Here is a 20,434-nt window from a genome sequence, read left to right as displayed (position 1 = left end):
TATCTTCGTTAAAAGGTTTACAGTTTTCTTTTCCACACCTACAACGGGAGGAGGCGGAGCCCGCAAGTACTGGGAGCTGCAGGCCAATGAGAAGAAGGTCGGTATTTAGGGAGGTGGCCTTAAAGAGACGGGAGCCAAAACAGCTCGCCAGACAGACGATGAACTGAGGGGGTGCAGAAAGTCCCAAAAAAACAAAACAAAACTGAATCATGTAGTTTTTCTGCTGGAGTCTCCCAAAAAAGAACAAAAAAAACCTGAAGAGCAATGAGGTCTTCTTTAAGTAAACCAAAAAAAAATGGGTGAAAACTACATCCAAGATGTGTACAGCAATATGAACAGAATTTATTCTGATTGTGATTTATCATGAAAACGTTTCTCAGTGAAGACACGGAGCACCATGAACGTGAGGACCACAACACCGCGTTTCACTTTTAACAACCATTTTATTAGCAGTCCCAAGAGGCAATGAAAAAAAAGAAAAGAAAAAGAATCAAAGAAAAAGAGGAACAGAAATTAAGATATAGTCGAGACGGTGGGTCAATCAAAAGTCAGTGAACGTAAAGAGGGAACAGAGGTCTGCACACACACACACACACACACACACACACACAAACACAAAGTCACATCATTAAAAAAGGAACAGAAAGTGATAAATGAAGACTGAATTTAATCTCAAGGGGAGAGAGTATGTTTGCATGTGTGTTGGCGGATCCCTCTGTTCCTCATGAGAAATTCACCAGGACCAACCCCACATTCTCACACACACTCACACACACACACACACACACACAAACTCACACTCGCATATCAAAAAGTCCGTCTTCCTCTCTTCACTAAAAGCCGTGATTTTGTATTCAGCGCTCTTCGTGACAGAGAAACCAACCATCAACAAACCGCAGCTGCTCAGGCAGGTCTTTAAAATTGTTATTATCATCTATTAATTCTGTACAGATTATATATTTTATTTACACACCGAACGGCTTTTCAGTGCGGAGACAACTCAAAAGTTTGCAAACATTAACTGATGTTTGTTCAGCTGCTGTCATTCTGTGCTCATTTCTGTCTGCTGCAAATTCACTTTTTTTTTTTTTTTTATACAATTCTGGAAATCTCAGCTTTTGATTGATATAAAGTCTGCAGCACTACACGTCATCAGGAGACGCAATCATTCACAGAAACTGAACAGGAGGGAGGAGGGGGGGGGGGGGGAATGTTCGATCACCGTGATGCTGAAATGAAAAGTTCATATGCCTCATTGATTTCCTTTTTTTTTTTTTTTCCTTCAGTTTATTTCTTCAGTCCACTTTGTCTGTGCCGTTTGTCAGTGCTGCATAGACTCAGAACTAAATGAGGGAACCATGATGACAGTAATCTGAAATGCACATCTGGGGCCCAAACAGCAGAGCCACATCTTTGCATCAATAAAGAAAACTGATGTAAAATAATCAGGATTATACCAATGACAGCCATGATTTAGTGCTCACCGCTGTCACGTGCACCCTTAATTTCAGTTTACTGGTGGACACTGAAACCAGATTTTACACTTTCAAGACTCGTCTTGAATGATCTCTGCAAGGATAAACTCATCGGACTCTAGTTTGAGCTGTTAATCCAGGGTTTAAATTTAGATAGTAGCACCTGGAGACCCAGCAGGAGAGCCAAATTGGGCAGATAATCCTCTCACATCTGGAAACAGACACACGCACGCGCACACACACACACACATTATGGATGATTGGAGCAGCATGTTGGGGGAGAAGGGGGAGTGGGGTACTAAGGCCAAGAGTTAAGTGGGGGGGAAAAAAAAAAAAAAAAAAGACAAAGAAAAAACAGCATTTATATTCAATTCCATTTTACGTCTTGGTATGTAGATGTCCTTCACTCTAATGGGATTCAATCATATAAAAAGTGTTTCGCTATCCGAGCGTCGCCAGTGCACCCAAAACAGCCTTTTCAGTGCTCGTAATACAGACAGGACTCCCGACTGGTCAACGTGAGCCGCCTCCGTCGCTCTGTCAGTCTGTTGCATACATAATTGTTCACTCGTGTTTATATACATTACCCTCCCTCGTCAGATATTTCGCTCCTGCTGTGTTGGAGCAGAAGATTTGAGGCAGAGTAAAGCTTGATCAACATCCTCAATCTTTCTCTCTGTTTCTCTCTCTCTCTCTCCCCCTCTCTCACACACACACACACACACACACACACACACACACACACACACACACACACACACACACACACACACACACACACACACACACACACACACACGACGTGATCTGCCAGCTGGTCTGTGGAGCTCAGCTGACATACAGCAAGGAGAGCTTTAGTTTATTAGGTTTAAAAAAAAAAATAATAAAAAAAAAAATAGATAAAGCGCTTTCTTTCACATGAAAGGTAACATGGAGGGTGGGAGGAGGGAGGGGGAGGGGCTCTCTGCGGCGGGGGCTTATGCAGGTGACGGGTGCGAATTTGGGGGCCTAGCTGAGAAGCTGGCGGATCTCCTTGTGCATGTGACACAGGAAGTCCACGTATGACGCTCCCCCGCTGGCGCTCTTGTCCTCGACCAAGAAGTGCCTGAATATGAGCTCGGCTCTGTCTTCCTGTTTCACCACCATCAGCTGCAAACCAGAGGAGAGAGGAAGTGAAAGAGGGGCACGATATATATAAAAAAAAAAACTTTCTACACATTTATGAAAACGTGTCCATACTATCGAGTATCAAACACCCAAAGACTGCTTGGAACAGGTATTTTCGTTATCAAAAAGTGACAGTGAAAATTTGATTATTGTCTACAAGATGTATGAACGCCCCAAATAATAATGTTTTCTTTTTATCAGATTACAAAAGAAAAACCTCACATCTGGGAAGTTGAAACCAGAGAAAGTTTGGCTTTTTTTTTTTTTGCTCGATTATTGACTTAAATAATTCATGAATTATCAAAATAGTTGCCAATTGAATTTTTTGTTGATCTAAGTGACCTGCTTTCAGGTATTAACAGTAAAAACTCCTCAGTAGGTCAGATACAGATTCTCGATAAGTTATTTTAACTCAATTCGTTCCCCATATATAACTTTGACTTTGTAAAATTTGAACAATTATAAATAGTCAAACGTGCTCTTTGCATCTTTATATTAACACAGATTACTCGAGAACTTTGGCAGTTTTTTGTTCAAAGAAAAAGGAATATGTAGAAAAAGACATTCAGCGACCAGTTCACCAACCAGTTATTGGCGAGATGGTACCGAGCCCCAAACAAGACGGGAAACGAAAAACCCAATACAAAGCATTTAAAGACATCAGTGAAGTAACAAAGAAAAAGAGAGAGCTTGCCTTCATGTATCGAGATCTCTGCGCTCTGAAGGAGTCGATGATCTCTCGGAGTCTCTGAGAGAACGGGTTGTCTAGAACCGGCAGACTTGTCTGAAACACAGAGCGGCCGCATTCAGAAATGAGACACAACCATGACAATTTGTCAGATGTAAAACAATAAAAATCAATGTTTACTGCAACATAATAGTTTTAATCTATTGTGACGCCCTCTAAAAAAAAAAAAAAAAAAAAACAACAACCTGAAAACAACCTCCTAAAACCTGGGGGGTTTTCTGAAAAACTAAAACCTGAATTTCTCAGCCTCTGTAGCAGAGACACAAGAAATACAAATTATTTGAGAGTTTAACCCTTTGGCTTTAATGGAAAATTATTTAATTTGCCCTCATGTTTATTAAATTTTTCTAAACATCAATAAACAAACAAACAAAAATTGTTGCACTCTGAGAACAAGACTAGAAACGGCTGGTATGCAGTTGGACGACGTATGAAACGCTACAGGGCTTTTAAATTTGGAACAAACGCTTGCAATTTGAAACGGATACAGGAAGTAGCGGTAACTTCACACCACACAGTACCACTGTGAGGAAGGTATGAAAGCCCAAAACTTCAGGCAGAGAATATATATATATATATATACATATATATATATATATATATATATATATATATATATATATATATATATATATATATATATATATATATATATATATATATATATATATATATATATATATATATATATATATATATATATACACACACACAAGAAACAAGTTGGGTGATTTCAATGGCCTTCACCCACAAACACAACCGGAGTTTAAACCCCGGGAGACGATATGTGTCCTCTCACCATGCTCGACTCGATCTGGCTGAAGCTCGGCGTGCCGAAGATGTTGAGCAGCAGCTCCTGCTGGACGCTGGCTCCCACCCACAGGAAGAGGTGGAGCCCCGTCTCCAGGAGGTAAACGCCGCCTTTCGACAACCTCTCCTCCGAGTCCCGGACCGCCACCGGCAACGACTCGCTGTCCAACTTCACCTGGAAAGTTAAAAGAGAAAGACCAGAAGTAGGTGGACGCGTTGCTGTTGCCATCTTACTGCTCAAAGGAGCACATCGAAATCCAGACTCATTCTTTCCACCCCAACGAGTGCGGCGGGATTCAGTGCTCAGGGTGGACGTAGTAGCGGCACAAAACATTGTGGTCTCACCAGTGGCAGCAGGCGGGGGTAGAAGAAGACGTGGCTCTCCGTGACGTCCATGCAGCTGATCAGCTGCCTCAGGTAAGCCCGGTCGTCCAACGAGACGTCGGCTCCCGGCAGCAGCAAGTCGCTCTTCAGCACGCAGTTCAGATAAACCGGCAGCAGCTTCATGCACTCTGGGAGAATCAGCTGGAAAACACACAGACGTAGTGCTGGGGATGTAAATACTGACGTGCCCTGCCAAGACACGGTGACTTATGAGATAAGCTGGCAGGTGCCATAGGAAGGATATACTGTACAAATAAGAGACAAGCTCATTCTTTAGTGAACACTATTTAAGCTCCGCTTGCATTTTACAGTCTTCATTGCTCATATACGAGGCTAGATTGTAATATACAATCACCTGCAAGCTTTTTGAATATTTTCTCATCAGCAAATGGAGCTGGTTTAGGTTTGTCTAAAAACCTGAAATCTAAGTGACATTAAATCTTGAACTTAAAAGTCGAGAAAAAAAAAACTGGACCACGGAAAAGAAAAACTAAAAAGCAGGAAAGTTACAAAAACGTATTGGCCAGTTTGGTCTCGTTTCCTGTTTAATGCAAAATGTTTCCATGGGAACTGGAGCAGATGTGCTGACGCTTTATGTACCTGACCAGCAGACGAGGGACTTGCACAGTTCTTCCGGTAGCAGGCCAGAATCTGAGCACACTGGTTGATCAGAGTGTCTCTCACCGCCTTGGTCGGGTTGTTCAGGACGCCACGGAAAGCTGTGAGACATGAAAACACACACACACACACACACACACACACACACACACACACACACACACACACACACACACACACACACACACACACACACACACACACACACACACACACACACAAAATATAGAGCGCAACGAGGAGTTAATCAACCACCAGGAACCAATATAAAATAACAGGCTAATAATGCGTGCGTGTGATTTGATGACGTAAGGCGTTTCACACTATTGTCTCAAAAAAAAAAGAAGAAAAAAAGAAGAATGTGCAACTGGCTTTGAACAACGATTGAAGCTGCAAACGTCGGTGTCGGTAACAGCTCCAGCTTTCTACCGTCGGTTCGTTTACAGCGCCACAGGAGCAGCTGACGGTTGCCTAATGTTATTTTTAGAAAATGTCACTCACTCGACTCTCCACTCGCACGTCGCTAGAGGACAGTGCAGGATGAGTACATTTGTAGAGTACAGATTGGCCCCGCCCCCCCTCAGTTCCACCACGTGCCTTCGCACTGAGCGAGCAGTGAAGAAGATGCTGCGCGTGCCGGTCAAAAAGAAAAGAAAAGAAAAGAAAACTCACCGTATTTAGAGAGGAAGTTGATGATCGTGTCCGTCTCACAGTTGCGGTAGAGGTCGGCCAGCTGAGAGCAGCAGTTGACGGCCATGTTGTGGATGCGGAGACGCCGTTGGCCGCTGCAGCTGGTGTACAGCACGGCACACTGCAGGGAGACAAACCGGGACAGAAACCTCTCACACGCGAACCGGTTTTGATGGTATTGATGTAACGCATGGTGTCATTCACGATAATATCGGCTTACTTCTTGGGGGAAATAAATTCATATCAAAGATAATAGCAGTATTAAGATTATTTAACAGTATGACAGTAATGCATAACAAGAGTAGGATGTATGCTACGTGCATGAGGTGAGTGAGGCAAACCGTTACGTTTATGCGTTATCGACACTTACGTTACTGCCACTGGAATGAAAACAAAGCAAATAAAACAGTTGAGATTTCTCTTTGGAGGATTTGTTCACAAACACACACCTGCATGAGCGCGCCCGTCTCCTCGCTGAGCTTGTCGTCGTGTTTGAACTCGACAGTGATGGCCTTGTCACAGTCCAGGCCTGCCAGCTCCACATCTGTGGTGTTGCTCATGAAAAAGGAGCCTAAGAAGTCTGTCGCTCGGATACCTGAAGGAAACGCGAGGTCAGTTGTCACGTGCCGCATCTCTCGGTCAGACTCCTCTTTTCTTTTTTTTCTTTCTTTCTTTGTTCGAAATGCTGGCAGTCTCACCTGTGCTGGTTCGCACCCTCATAACAGCATCGAACCCAACGAGTTTCTGAACGTCTCGTCGGAGGTCGTTCAGGAATCGCTCCTGATCCGACTGAGCCTGGGATAAAAGAGAATACGCCACGACTTAAGTGTCGAAACGCTTTCACGGCAAAGAAGACCAACTAAAGAAGAGAAACATCCACTTCTACGGCTGAACACAGTTCATCATAAAAATCTCTCGAGTCGGCTGCCTAAATTTAAACCCGCAGATTTAGACGATCGAGGCTGAAGGAGGAGCGGGGAGATCTTTGCTCACCTGGAAGTAGGTGTATTTGTAGACTGATCCTCCAGTGGAGACAGGGACCACCCCTAACGTGGCGACATCCACGTACTGGTTGGGGAAGAGGAATAGATCCACACAGCAGCCCTGGGCTACACACTCCTTAGCCAGGGTGTTGTAGAAAGCCACCTGCGGCTGAAACAGAGACTGTGGATGACAGAAGAGGACGGAGTGAGAATAACAAACCGAGTCAGGAGAATACGAAACTCGCATGTTGCTGCACTCGTGTTTACCTTCTCCTTGTCCGTTCCAATCAGCTTCTTGTCTTCTCTGTTCTTTAGTTTTCCAGGAGCCTCTGCGATGGGCAGCGAGGTGTGAAACACAAACAGCTTCCCTGCACAGTCAGCAGCCTGAGAAATAATAACATGAAACCATCAGCGGTGTCAGCGGCAGCGTACACACTCCGTGTCCAGATGCATTAAGATCCAGCTGACTTATCGCTGCGTATTTTTGGTTTCAGACCTTTGTAGCTTCACTTGAATATTTTTGCTTCTGTACAGCTCACACACACAAAAAAAATACCAAAAATATTTCACCTCAAGCTTATTTAGAAGAAGAAATATCACAACAAACTATTCTGGGAACTTTATGTGCCAGATATTAATTCAGAATAAAGGTGTACTTCAAGAGCTTCTGAAAAACTTGAAATGACATTATCAGGCCTCAGAAAGCTTCCAGAAAAAACCCCAAAAAAACAAAAATATGGTTACCTTGAGTGCCTCCAGTCCTGCCTGGATGACGGGTCCAAACACCGTCTCCGTCTCCCTGGTGTCTGCAAACATCTCTGGGATCTGGTCCAGCAAACTGAGAAAACAGCAGCAGCGTGTCATTAAACAGATCCGTTTGGTTTGTATCTGCTGATGTGCGAGCGTCGGCTATGCGTCTGCTCACCTCTCGATAACAAGCCGGCTTTCGTTTACGTTGACCAGGAACCCGTCGAGGAGGGGCACAAACATGTCTGACACGTCCGACACCACCAACATCTGCGGCTGGGCCAGGCTGGACTTCACATTGTAGAAGTGTAAGACCTTGTTGTAGGTGACAAAACCCACCCGCACCACAGAGTCGATCTCCGGGTTCTCCCTGAATGCAGAAAGGGAGGAAATTGGATAAAAGGTCAAGATCAGATTCCTGACGAGAGCCAGAAGTAAAAGTGTGTTCAGTTTCTTTTCTTCGTCCAACATCATTCATTTCTTCCAGCCTGTGTATCTGCTCACCTGGGCAGGTAGTCCAGCAGGGTCTTAAGTTCCTGGCAGACAATGTTGACCATGCCGCTCTTAACAGCGTTGTAGGACACGTCGATGAGGAAGATGAAGGCTGGAGGCTGAGGAAGCTTGTTGTTCTGTTAAGAGACAGGAAAATATTTAAGCCGTGTGTAACTTAAAACTCATTTTCTGCTCAGATTCAGTACCCGCTTGATGTATCAATAAAAAAAAAAAAACCAACTAAAAACCCTGGTGATCCCAGATCGTACCTTACAATAGTCGACAGTGGCCAAGAACTCGTAGCTGCCCAGTGAAAGCTCCGGCCTATCGTAGCAGTCCACCCTCTTACCGGTGTGGTCCAGATGCTGGAAGTAATGTGGAGGCACTGTCGGGGAAAAAGAGCAACAAGGGACAAAATAGATCGATTTAGAAATTCATCCAACACTGCAAGTTTTAGCACGTTAACGAACACACGAACTCACCCTCTGTAACACAGCTGCAGAACCCGCACTGGAAGCGGCGGCCTCCCTCGATGAACTGCATGTATGGACACATGTAGGCCTTACAGCGGTTGCAGCGGATTGGACCGCCTTCGCCGTGGTCCACCAGGTAGGGAGGGGTCTAACAGGGGAATTAGTGAAAGGGGGAAGACACGACTCTTAACGTTGGGGCCGACAGACCTCATTCATACAATACAAACAAACAAGGGTGACCTAATGTGGACAGAATTACTGAGCAGGGACGCCATGTGGGCCGCACCAGTTTATCAGTTCAAATTACATCTGCTTTTCCCTACTGCTGCTTTTCACGCCAAAATGATGTAACGCACAAGTCGGCCAGTCCAAATGGATATTGGTTGCACACGACGAGAGCATGAAACAAGGTCACGTAGCCACTCCCACCTCTGTCATTTTGAGACAGATTATCCCACTGACATTACAGGCATCCAATGATAATATCTCTATATCAGGCGTTTCTCTGAAAAATAATCTTTTGTCAAATCTGGCTCCAAAACTGTCCCGACTGTTACAACAGAAGGTGGTGCTGTGGCACGTGCACATGTGGTAAAGAGGGTGAAATGCAGGGGAAAAGCTTGTTGACGGGTCAAATTAACTTCACAATATAGTCCAAATTTACAGAGGTAGCCAGCAGCCTCCATAACAACACCAACGCTGTACTGTTTGTATACGGAGCACCTTTAACAGAGGAAATGATTCCACCGCTTCCGATGTCTTTCCAGCGAAAACAGTTTCATCTCCTCGGGAGGTTATTGCGCCAGATCAGATCAGAAAAAGGCCCAGTCGAGACGGGGCTCGCAACATTCGCAGCACAAAGCAGACAGGAGAGAGTGAGAAGAGGAGGGGAGGCGTCGCTCACCTCATCTGCCGGCAGCGTGGCGAGGGGCTTCACGACGGCAGCCAGCGGCACCTGAGACTGCTTGGCCATGTCGGCTGTGCAAGGCATATTGTAGGCCGTACAGCGAATAAACCTGGGACTGGCATTACCTAAACACAAACGCAAATCCTCCATTAATATCCCACGAGGTCCACATGACCCCCCCCCAGGAGGAGACGCGAGCTATTCCCTTTTTCTTGTTTGTGTTTATTTGTCGGGGGAAGGAAGAAATCTTCAGGATAATTCATTCATTTTTCACAAGGACTCAAGTTTGGAAGATGCGGGTGAAAAAAAAGTGAGTGACTATAACTTCTTCAACAACTAAATGTTTTAGAATGAAGTAGGACTGACCTTGGTCTTTGACCTGGAAGTTGGTTGTGACCAGCGGTGGGGCCTGACCTCTGACCCCTGTGGTGAACGGCTCAGTGATCTTAGCCCGGTCATCCTCTATTACCTGGATCTACAAAGGAGGAGAGGATAAAAATGTCTTTACTTTAGTAAACATTCACAGCATCATTATACACGTATAATACGAAACGCTGTCACTGCCCGGGTCTCATAAAAGTCCAAAAGAAGAATATTTAACACCCATGCACTTTCACACAGCCCCCCCCCCCCACCCACACACACACACACACCTGCAGCTACACACCTAAACCCCATCAATATCTGCAGATGACGGTTTCATACTGAAGATGCTACAGATTCATGCTGAAGTTGTATTGTAGTTTTACATACATGATAAAGTGACAAAACTTTGAAAACAAAAACAAATGAAAAGGATTTATCAAGGCATGCCTTTAATGCAAGGAACTGGGGGTAAGTCAAAACGCTGCAGGCCGCATGCGGGGCACGGAAAAGGATTGAGGGGATGAGGCTGTTTAAACTTCCCAATGACTGACTACAGCTCTCCCAAGCTGGCAAAACTAAGATGGGCTGCCTCAAAGGCCCGATCAAACACATAGACAGTGAGGTGGGAGACGGTTATGACGTGGGGAGGAGGTGGAGGGGTGGGGGGGCATCTCTACGGCACAAATATGATTAAAATAGATTAACAGTGTGGAAAACACTCTTAGACACTGTCTTGCTGCAAGTTAAATGAGAAAACTGATACTACGGGACGTGTTGGGAGACTCCTGGTGGATACCGGTTTCAACTAAAGCACCGTCCACACAGCCTGTTCAAGGTGGAAATGATGCGCCATTACTTCGACTGTTCTTTATACAAGGTGTGAACTTGCAATGAGAGGAGCGCTGTTGTGTCATTAGGCCGGCAGCAGAGGTCGTCACGCTGCATTATGCTTCCTTTTTTTTGCCCGTGTAAAAAAAAAGAAAAGCCGGATCTTAAAACGGGCCCAAGAAATAATCTATAATTCTTAAAATTGTTGTTTTTCCAGTTCTTGTCTGTATTCAACAAACAAACTGTAATGTGTGTTGCTTAATGAGCTCCAGGGCAGATTTTTTTACCTTTGCATTGAGCCAGGCTGGTTGTCCCCCCCCCCCGCCATTTCTAATCTTTATGCTTTAGTTAAGCTAGCTGGATAACAGCAGTGGCTTCGTACTTAAATGTACAGACATGTGATTAGTAGCAAGCTTATCATGTAACTCTCAGGTAGACGGTAAATAAGAAAGTTTCCCACAATGTCAAACTTTTACTTTAAATATGATTCGTGTTGCATTTTGTTTGGATTGTAACCAAAATCTAAAAGCTGTATCTGTGACGAACAGCATCCGTGTATCATTTCAGTCCTTTCGGACGCAGCTCTTAGGAAAGGACGGTTGACCCATTAACGCAAGTTGTTCTTCTTTCTGATAGGAGTCATTCTCTCACACCGTCCCTGACTCTGAGGGGTAAGGAGGGGAGGACAGGAGGTGGAGGCAGTGGGTTGATGCCGTCGGGCAGAGAGAGGACAGGATGAGGCAGGGGAAGAGGCAGAGGCAGGCACACAGGAAACTTACTGGGCTGGGGATAGCGTCTGGATCTATTCTATGTCTTGATTTCTGCACAGCCGGCATGTCAGACGCTTGCTTTACATTCAAATGTTTGTCCAGCAAATTGTGTAAAACAAGACAAAAATGAATGAATACAAAGAGTGAAAAGATCAAACGGAGTGTGAGAAGAAAAAAGCTCAGCAGGACTGTGCTGAGTAGCGGGCAGCATTGTTGTTATTTAGACAGAAATTAATCAGCAGTATCGATTACAGATTAGTGGCATTGTTTACTTTAAGACAGTAAAGTGCAAGTAGATGTGAATTCATCAGTAGCCTTACGAACATGCTAAACGTCTCCACGTGTAAAAGACGGCTGCAGAAGGTTACAAACAAAGTGAAAATATTTCACTTCTGTAGAGCTGGGCAATATCAAGACAATCGTTTTCAAAATCAATATAGAACTGTGGTATCCAGCGGTGAATGTGGTGTGCCAGGTGGAACAGACAAATATATATTTATTACATCATTTTCAAAATTTGAACAGGTTAAAAGTATGATTAAATGACTCTTAAAACGTACAATATGCAACATTAACAGGCCGTAAAATCTGTCCCACATCCCACAAATGATTAAAAAGTGACAAATTCAGAGGCTGAAACTGGATATTGTGACACTGCACATGATAATATCACTGAAAATTCAGATCATTGTGAGGATAATATTACAGCCCAGCTCTAAGTGGTGCATGCAAAATCATACACTCTGTGGTAACTTTATTAGGTACACCTGTAGAATGTAACGCACTTCAGTTCAACAGGTCGAACATAAAATGTATCTTTACAAAGTTTATAAGGGTAGAATTTATACTGACATTAGGAACTCTCCATATAATGCATCAGTACATCACCACCAAAATGAACTCGACAGTAAAAATCCTGACCATCATAAAAGGGATGAAAAGAGGGTGTTATATTGTAAACCTAAAACTTTCGAGTGAAACAGTAAATGCATTCGCTCACCGGGCTGGGAATGGCATCTGGGTCAAGTCTTTTCTGTGCAGGTGGAGCAGGAGCTGGTGCCGGTGCAGGCGCGCCATAGTTTGGTTGCCCGGGATAAGGGCCTGCATAACCCGGCTGAGGGCCTCTCACCTGCCCAAACGCACCTGGAGAGCATGAAATAACAGCTGAGCAAAAGAGAAAACAAACAGTTACCTTGTTAGCTTCTACATAACGGCCGTCTCCTCACCGTTCTGCTGAGGAGGGTATCCCGTCTGCATGCCAGGCTGAGATGGAGGCTGCTGCAGGGGTCCAGGAGGGCCTGGGGGGCCCAGTGGTCCTGGCGGCATGTGGTTGCTCTGAGCCATGGAAGTGGGGGGCATCTGAGCTCTGGGAGGAGGGGGTCCTGAGTGGTAAGGGGATGGCTGGGATGGAGGGAGCTGCTGTTGGGGTGGCATGGGGCCCGGGTACTGGCAAGAGGTGACGGAGGTGGGAGGAGGACCAGGGGGAGGAAAAGAGCCAGGCTGAGAGGATGGAGGGGGTCCTCTGGGTGGGAAGGAGCCTTGGGCCGGGGGAGGCGGGCCAGAAGGGTAGGCGGCCTGACTGACAGGTGGAGGTGGTGAGGAAAAAGGGGGCTGGGGTGGAGGGAAGGACTGCTGTGGCTGAGTCACGGGGGGAGCAGGGGCTTGACTGGGTGGAGGCACAGGACCTGAGTAGGAGGAGGGAGGTAAGGTTTGATGAGAAGGAGGATGTGGGGGTGCAGAAGAGTTGAACTGCTGTTGAGAAGTAGGGGGGACAGAAGAGTTGAATGGCTGTTGAGAAGGAGGCGGTGGGCCTCCGTAGTATTGCTGAGAAGGTGCGGGGCCACTGGGAGGTGGTGGTTGGGTCTGAGCAGCGGACACAGGGGGAGGGGCTTGAGTGTAGGAGGGTGGAGGTGCAGCCGGGTAGGCAGTACTGACGGGAGGCTGCGAGCTGTGAGGTGGGGCTGAACAGAGCGCAGACAGTGTGACATTATTTAAGTGTCATAAAGTCAATAATAGACTTCATGCATTTGCAATGAGAACATTTAAATCTTTAATAAGATGCATCCACGTCACATGTCATACTCCATTCACATCACTGGTGAAATAAATTACATTACACTCGAGCACAAGTCTGTCTAACTTTACCGTATCCTGGCCCCGCGGGAGTCGGCGGCCCAGAGTTGATCTGCATCCCAGTCATCTGGTTGGTGATTTGTTGCATTGTGTGTGGAGGCCCGTAGTGTTGGGGATAGGAGGGGTGCGGCCCTGACAGGTTCACAGCTCCTTGGTTGTATGGCTGAGACACAGCAGGCCTGGAAACACACAAATCTTTTAGTGTATCTGCGTGCATTTAAACCGGCACTGCAGAAGGGAGAGAAAAAAAATGGTCCACCCTGCAGGTTTAAGTAATCCCTGTACATCTGGTTTTCCCCAGAAAACTAATTTCTTAAAATTCATGTTCACAAGAAAAATGTTTTTTGTAATCAGGACAGAGGATTAGAGAAATCTGGTTTCCTCAGCTAGAGCTTTCCTGGAGAAGGATTTCTTGGCCATGTATGTGGCTTTTTACATATACGTACGTACGTGTGTGTGTGTGTGTGTGTGTGTGTGTGTGTGTGTGTGTGTGTGTGTGTGTGCAACAATGAGCTCACAGGAAGACGGTCACAGAGTATCTGGATAAAAAGGGAATCGTCAACAATTGTTTATCACTGTTGAACATTTGTAAATGTCAAGACACATGTAGTGAGGAGGTGCAGTACTGCGTTCTCTCATTGTGCTCACACACACACACACACACACACACACACACACACACACACACACACACACACACACACACACACACACACACACACACACACACACACACACACACACACACACACACACACACACACACACACACACACACGGCAGCTTCTTCTATCATTAATACAGTTAAAATAAGACAGCCATGCTTTTATAGTAACACGGTCGTCAGGGGAGACACCTGATTACTAACTAACATGTACACATAGATTTACAGTAACCAGGTTAACTGCATATCAACACAGAGATTATCACGACATATTAACAAAACTACGTGTGTTTAAATTACAAACAAGGATTTTGATAGAAACAGCTAATCTGTTAAACAGCCTTGGTAATTTTTTTCTTCCTGACATCAGAGTATCCTGGAGCAGCTCCAGTCGGGATAATAATATCCGAGCTTGGTGGACTCGTGTGGCCTCTTTGCTGTACCCGACCTAATGTAGCATTTAAAACCTGTTTTGAAGAAAACGGTACTGAATAAAACTTTCTCACAGTTCAAAATATCTCTGAACACATTGAGTGTTTGTGAATATTTTGCTTTGGTTGGTTTGAAGTCCACTTTCACTTCTAAGTGACCACACGACCTCTTTTGAGGAGCATAAAGTCCTGAAGTTTAAGACTGTGCAGTGCAGTTATCTGGTGAGTTTAAATGGATTCTGTCAACTGCTTGAAAGAAACATATAAAGCAAAGGCTGCAGAATTTGAATTACATTATTAAATAAAATAACGTGTAATTACCTGGGTGGTGCCTGTGTCATAGGTGGGGGTCCATTTTGAATGTCCCCTTGACTGTGACTGTACTGATTATACTGTTGAGGTGCTGAGACAGGAGGCTGTCCAGACGTGGGCGGACCTCTGGCAGGACCTGAAATGAAAGAAGAAATGAACACATGCTTGCAACAAGCAATATCTGCTACAAAGAATCCTAAATCCATCCCGATATCAGTCTCTCTAAAGTGACGGGATCAATACGGCAAGCTAAACACGGCCGTAGGCCGCTGCGGTGGCCAAACTCATTTTTAGAACTGATTTACATTCCCAGACTTTGCCTCTGGGGTTATGAGCACAAACTACATCATGAAACCAGCATAGAAAAGATCGTGTGCTGTGAGAGTCAGTCACATTAATGAGATAAAGGCTCAGATGAAAGTTGGAAATTAACACCAGACATCAGACAGTTTTAGGATGTTGATGGTAAATCGGGAAAAATCTAGCTAAGCATCTATCAGGCTGATAACTTGTCTTTGTTTTTGCTATTTACAGTGAATCTCAGTATCGTAGTCTCAGTGACGGGCAGAAAAATCCACTCAGCCTTTCCAAATGGACGCTGAAGTAACAGAGTAATAGGCATGTAAAACTGCAGTGTAAAAATCAATAGGACCAGTGGATGTACAGATTGAATCAGGAACATACTGTATCTCTCACCTAATGGAAGCGTAATTCATAATTCTGGATCATTTAAATGTTTGACGATAAAAAGGTTGCCTCACGACCATTAGGTAATCAAAGATCGTATATTACATTACATTACATTTAGCTGACTCTTTTATCCAAAGCGACTTACAATAAGTGCATTTCAACCATGAGGGTACAAAACCCAGAACAACAAGAATCAAGAAAATACAATTTCTTCAAGAAAGCCAAACTACAAAGTTCTATCAGTAAGTGTCATTTTAAGCGCTACTAAAGTTCTACTATTCAAGGTAAAGTCAGAAGAGGTGTGTTTTTAGTTTGCGGCAGAAGATGTACAGAGTTTCCGCTGTCCTGATGTCGGTGGGGAGCTCGTTCCACCATTTAGGAGCCAGGACAGCAAACAGTTGTGATTTTGTAGAGTGTTTAGCTCGCAGCGAGGGAGCAACAAGCCGATTGGTAGAAGCAGAGCGGAGGGAGCGGGTTGGGGTGTAAGGTTGGACCATGTCCTGGATGTACACTGGACCAGATTTGTTCGTAGCACGGTACGCAAGTACCAATGTTTATAGTTCAGTGAGAAAAGGACATGGCAGCAAGAATAATGCCTGCAGGTAGAAAGAGGATAAAATGATCGCCCGCCATGTGGAGTGTGAGATGAGTGAGAAAACAGAGATGAGGCAGTTACCTAAGTCAAGAGGAGAGGAGAGGTCAGAGACTGGGTTGGCTGCCACAGACTTAGAGGGAAAGCTTGTGAAAGGAGAGTAACCTGAAATACAAGAAAAGAGGGAAAGAAGGCAAATACAAAGAGATGTAGAGAAATGCGTAAAGCCAAATGAAGGAATGAGAGGGCGGTCGAGATTTAGATTAGTATTCACAGGCGCTGGGCTTCTCTCACATACATGATCACCCAAGAAAGGCGGGAGGCACGTGAGGACACTCCAAGGTTATGACTGTGTGGCTGCTGAAAAAGCATCATATGTCTCACTTACACACAGGCATTTTACCTTGTGGTTGAGCCTCGGGCTGATAGACTGAAGCAGGACTGTTGTAGGGTGCGTAGGGGGCAGGGTATCCCCCGTCGAGGGGAGTGTAGACGGGCTGGCCGTAGCCAGGTTGGGGCTGGCCGTATGGAGAGGCCATTGGAGTGTGCTGGTTTACATTCATCCTCAGTTCATCCCTAAATCTGGATGAAATTGGTGACATAATCATAACACAGTCGTAAACAGTTACTCAGCACCTTAATTTAAGATTAAACGTATTAGGTTTGCCTGTTTGCTGGCTCTTGGCATAATACAACGAGTGTGAAAGCCCCTGGGACTAAGATGCTAATAATGAAAAAGGCTGCTGTGGCAGTCCTCCCCCTAAAACAAGGGAACAGAACCTCAAAAAACACACAACCAACCTAAGAGAGAATATTTGCTGACTAATCTAGTTCAAGGAAAAGAGTCCAGTGGCGGTTAATGTTCCTCAAACTGTTAAACAGTCTTTTCTGTTTTTAACAACAACAACAAAAAAAACAGAGAGAATTGAAGGCAGTCCAAGAAACACATACCGAACACTGACTGAGGAGAGTTTGACAGCACCATGCACCTGGACTAACAAACAAGAAATTCAACCCAAAACACTTTCAGTCTTCTCCACTCTGAGCTCTGTGACTTCCTTCAGTGAAGACAAAAGAAAAAAAAACATATCCCATAAGGTTCATGTTTCCTGGTCCAGTGACAACACCTTTGTTGGCTTTTTAATGTTTGACTTGGCCACACCCTTGGGTTTTTGGGTTGACATACAATGGGCAAAAAATAAATCCTGAAGAGAAAACGGCTTACAAAGACGCAGTATCAGTATAGACTGATGTCAACCAAAACGTCCCCCAAAAAAAAGAGTTCCAATAATTCGAAGGACGACTGAGATATCAAACACTTTCTCAGGTGTGAAAAAAAAAACCCTGAGACATTTGATTTGGGTGATATGGCCAAAATCAAATGTCACAATATTTTTTTGTTTTTTTTTACTAAATACCGCTATATTGACATTGCAATGATATTGTAGGGATGACTATTGGAACAACAATATTCATACGATTAGATTTGTATTTTTTTTTACAAATAATAATCAGTATTGTGTATATTGACTGAGTGGGAAAACCAGAAAAGGACATCAATTTACTGTAATGCAGGAAAAGAGATCAGTTATGCTATTTAACAACGGTAGGATATCCAACATAATAACTCGACTTTATTAAATTAAATTAAAAAAAAACCCCCCCCCCAAAAAAAACTGTAGACACAGAGTAAACAGAAAGTGGACGATCAACTACTACACATCACATGTCAACAACAGATGTGGAGGAGCGGTGTCATTTATTCCCATGGTTTCTGGAGACCGGCTCCAACCTACATCACAGGGTTGATGATGGGGGAGTATCATCTAACAAGATTAAAAAAATAAAAAAAACAACACACGGGCTAAACGAGCCCTTTGAATAATTCAGCAGTTTGCAGGTGATTCACGACGAGAAACACAATCTGGAGGAGCCGTGCGGTTATTTAGTCCACCGGGCCTACCGAGTGACCCGCATCGGCTCCCCTCTCACCGGGCTAGCGATTTCACTTCACAACACCGGGGGGAACTGTTCCAAAAAACAAAAAAAAACAAAAGAAGGATATTTGAGAATAAGAAACACGCGCTAAAATTAAATTAAAGTCCCAACTTCGCAGGGAGCGAACTGACAAAAAAAATACAAAACAGCGAAGCGGTGCCGCATTACAGTTAGCTCGCTGACGTTAGCATCATAACAACCGAAAGCAAGAAACACGAGAATGGTTCAAACATCACGAGTCCGTTTTAGGATTTAACCGCCTTCCGACACGCGGGAGAAAACGACGGCGTGCTGTCGTTGAATCCTGACAGCGAGTGAAATCAGCCGGTGTGACCAAATCGCCGCGACCGGAGCTAAAAAAAAAAAAAAAAAAAAAAGCGAGTGCTAGCCGTGCCTTTAGCATTGCGGCTAGCGTTAGCAAACGTAGCGAAATCCCAAGATTCCCCAAAAAAAATAAAAAAAATAAAAAATGTAAACCTACCTCCGAAGTGGTGGAAACGGTAAAAAGAAAGAAAGAAAAAAAAAAGCCTATCCTCTGTGCGTGGTAAAACTGTGAAGCCCGGTGGCCGACGTCGTCCCGGGGTGTCGCTCACTAATCCCTTCTCGGTATCAGAAGCGGACATTCAGCGGAACTGCCGCAGCGCTGTGCCACGTCCACATCCGGACACCGCAGCGCGACTTCCTCCACGTTCACCTGCGCTGCTGAACCCGGAGCTCAGTGCTGCTGGCTGGGCTGGAGACCCCTTAAGAAGACGGTCTTTTTTTTTTATTCTTTTTTTAAGTACATTTAGTCCATTTTTTTTTTAAACTAATGCTACTTTATTCAATTTAATTTTATTTATATAGCGCCAAATCCCAACACAGGTTATTAAAGTCCTTACAGCTGAACTTTACAATATTATACAGAGAAACCCAAACAATTCAACAATTTTTTTTTATCAGTGCTGTAGAGGAACTAAGTACATTTAGTCCATTTTTTTTTATTTTTTATTTTTTTTTAAACTAATGCTACTTTATTCAATTTAATTTTATTTATATAGCGTCAAATCCCAACACAGGTTATTAAAGTCCTTACAGCTGAACTTTACAATATTATACAGAGAAACCCAAACAATTCAACAATTTTTATTTTTTTTATCAGTGCTGTAGAGGAACTAAGTATATTTAGTCCATTTTTTTTTTTTTTTTTTTTTTTTAAACTAATGCTACTTTATTCAATTTAATTTTATTTATATAGCGCCAAATCCCAACACAGGTTATTAAAGTCCTTACAGCTGAACTTTACAATATTATACAGAGAAACCCAAACAATTCAACAATTCCCATATAAGCTAAGAGGGGGAAAAAACAACTCCTCTTTACCTCCTCAGACAGAACCAGGCTCAGAGGTGGGCGTCCATCTGCCTCGACCGGACGGGGTTAGAGGAGAGCAGAGAGATTGTTTGTGGCATAAAGTTTGTGGCAGTTTGGACAGAAATCCAAGAAGATTTAGACTTTACTTTTTGTTATTGATTTTTATTTTTAAATTTTGTTTTGTATTGTTGTTGTTTGGTGTGAGTATGACTAATTTAGACTTTTCTTTTTGTTATTGATTTTTATTTTTAAATTTTGTTTTGTATTGTTGTTGACCTTTGGTTTGGGATTAGTATGACTAATATAGACTTTACTTTTTGTTATTGATTTTTATTTTTAAATTTTGTTTTGTATTGTTGTTGACCTTTGGTTTGGTATTAGCATGACTAATTTAGACTTTACTTTTTGTTATTGATTTTTATTTTTAAATTTTGTTTTGTATTGTTGTTGACCTTTGGTTTGGTATTAGTATGACTGCATTTACAACGCAAACCTGAAACCCAAAAGCATGTGGGGGGGGATTTAGGGGAACTTGCCCTCCATGAACCGTGTGGCTTACCCTTATGGGGACTCACGCTTAGTGAACTGTGTGCACTCGCCCTTTGTGAACCGTGTGGATTACTTTGAGTGGGGCTCAAACACCCTTATGAGGTCGTTTCCAGCTCTGAAGCAGCATTTGTAGACCGCTGGACTATCTTCAGCGCTAAAGATTGAGTCGCGGCGGAGAAAGTGTTTCACGGAGTTCACTCAGAGCTTCCAGTGACTCAACCGTCTGATTAACTCAACAGGTAAAAGATTCTCCT

General features: G+C 43.9%; 1 protein-coding gene across 4 annotated transcripts; it reads right to left on the bottom strand.

The window, feature by feature from the left end:
- Positions 1 to 423: 423 nt before the first annotated feature.
- On the bottom strand, positions 424 to 18,907 carry sec24c (SEC24 homolog C, COPII coat complex component). 4 transcript variants are annotated; one of them, XM_069713074.1, is made up of 25 exons: positions 18,760 to 18,907; positions 16,684 to 16,862; positions 16,365 to 16,445; positions 15,008 to 15,134; positions 13,604 to 13,770; positions 12,685 to 13,419; positions 12,459 to 12,601; positions 11,468 to 11,536; positions 9,861 to 9,969; positions 9,492 to 9,619; positions 8,597 to 8,735; positions 8,384 to 8,499; positions 8,127 to 8,251; positions 7,801 to 7,992; positions 7,620 to 7,713; positions 7,143 to 7,259; positions 6,886 to 7,056; positions 6,591 to 6,687; positions 6,342 to 6,487; positions 5,875 to 6,013; positions 5,185 to 5,303; positions 4,546 to 4,725; positions 4,190 to 4,375; positions 3,337 to 3,426; positions 424 to 2,624 (listed from the first exon to the last, which is right to left on the bottom strand). In XM_069713074.1, the coding sequence occupies exons 2-25, from the start codon at positions 16,841 to 16,843 to the stop codon at positions 2,484 to 2,486; spliced, it is 3,771 nt and encodes a 1,256-aa protein (XP_069569175.1). In that variant the 5' UTR covers positions 16,844 to 16,862; positions 18,760 to 18,907; the 3' UTR covers positions 424 to 2,483. The 4 variants fall into 4 exon arrangements, with proteins under 4 accessions (XP_069569175.1, XP_069569177.1, XP_069569178.1 ...); XM_069713076.1 differs by lacking the exon at positions 11,468 to 11,536; XM_069713077.1 differs by lacking the exon at positions 16,365 to 16,445.
- Positions 18,908 to 20,434: the final 1,527 nt, after the last annotated feature.

The sequence above is a fragment of the Brachyistius frenatus genome, unplaced genomic scaffold, assembly GCF_029030835.1.
Source record: "Brachyistius frenatus isolate BFR_SWC_R1_liver_20210118 unplaced genomic scaffold, ASM2903083v1 Contig_115, whole genome shotgun sequence".
NCBI classification, from domain to species: domain Eukaryota; kingdom Metazoa; phylum Chordata; class Actinopteri; family Embiotocidae; genus Brachyistius; species Brachyistius frenatus.
Note: the sequence above shows the minus strand (reverse complement) of the source record. Positions and strands in the feature narration are given on the sequence as shown.

What these genes read in the sequence shown, in the direction of transcription:
- sec24c (XM_069713074.1), bottom strand. Translation starts at nt 16,843, where the DNA reads ATGAATGTAAACCAGCACACTCCAATGGCCTCTCCATACGGCCAGCCC. An exon ending in TCCCGCGGGGCCAGGATACG is followed by an intron (nt 13,420 to 13,603) that starts GTAAAGTTAGAC and finishes CGCTCTGTTCAG; the next exon opens with CCCCACCTCACAGCTCGCAG. An exon ending in CCACGCTGCCGGCAGATGAG is followed by an intron (nt 8,736 to 9,491) that starts GTGAGCGACGCC and finishes TTCCCCTGTTAG; the next exon opens with ACCCCTCCCTACCTGGTGGA.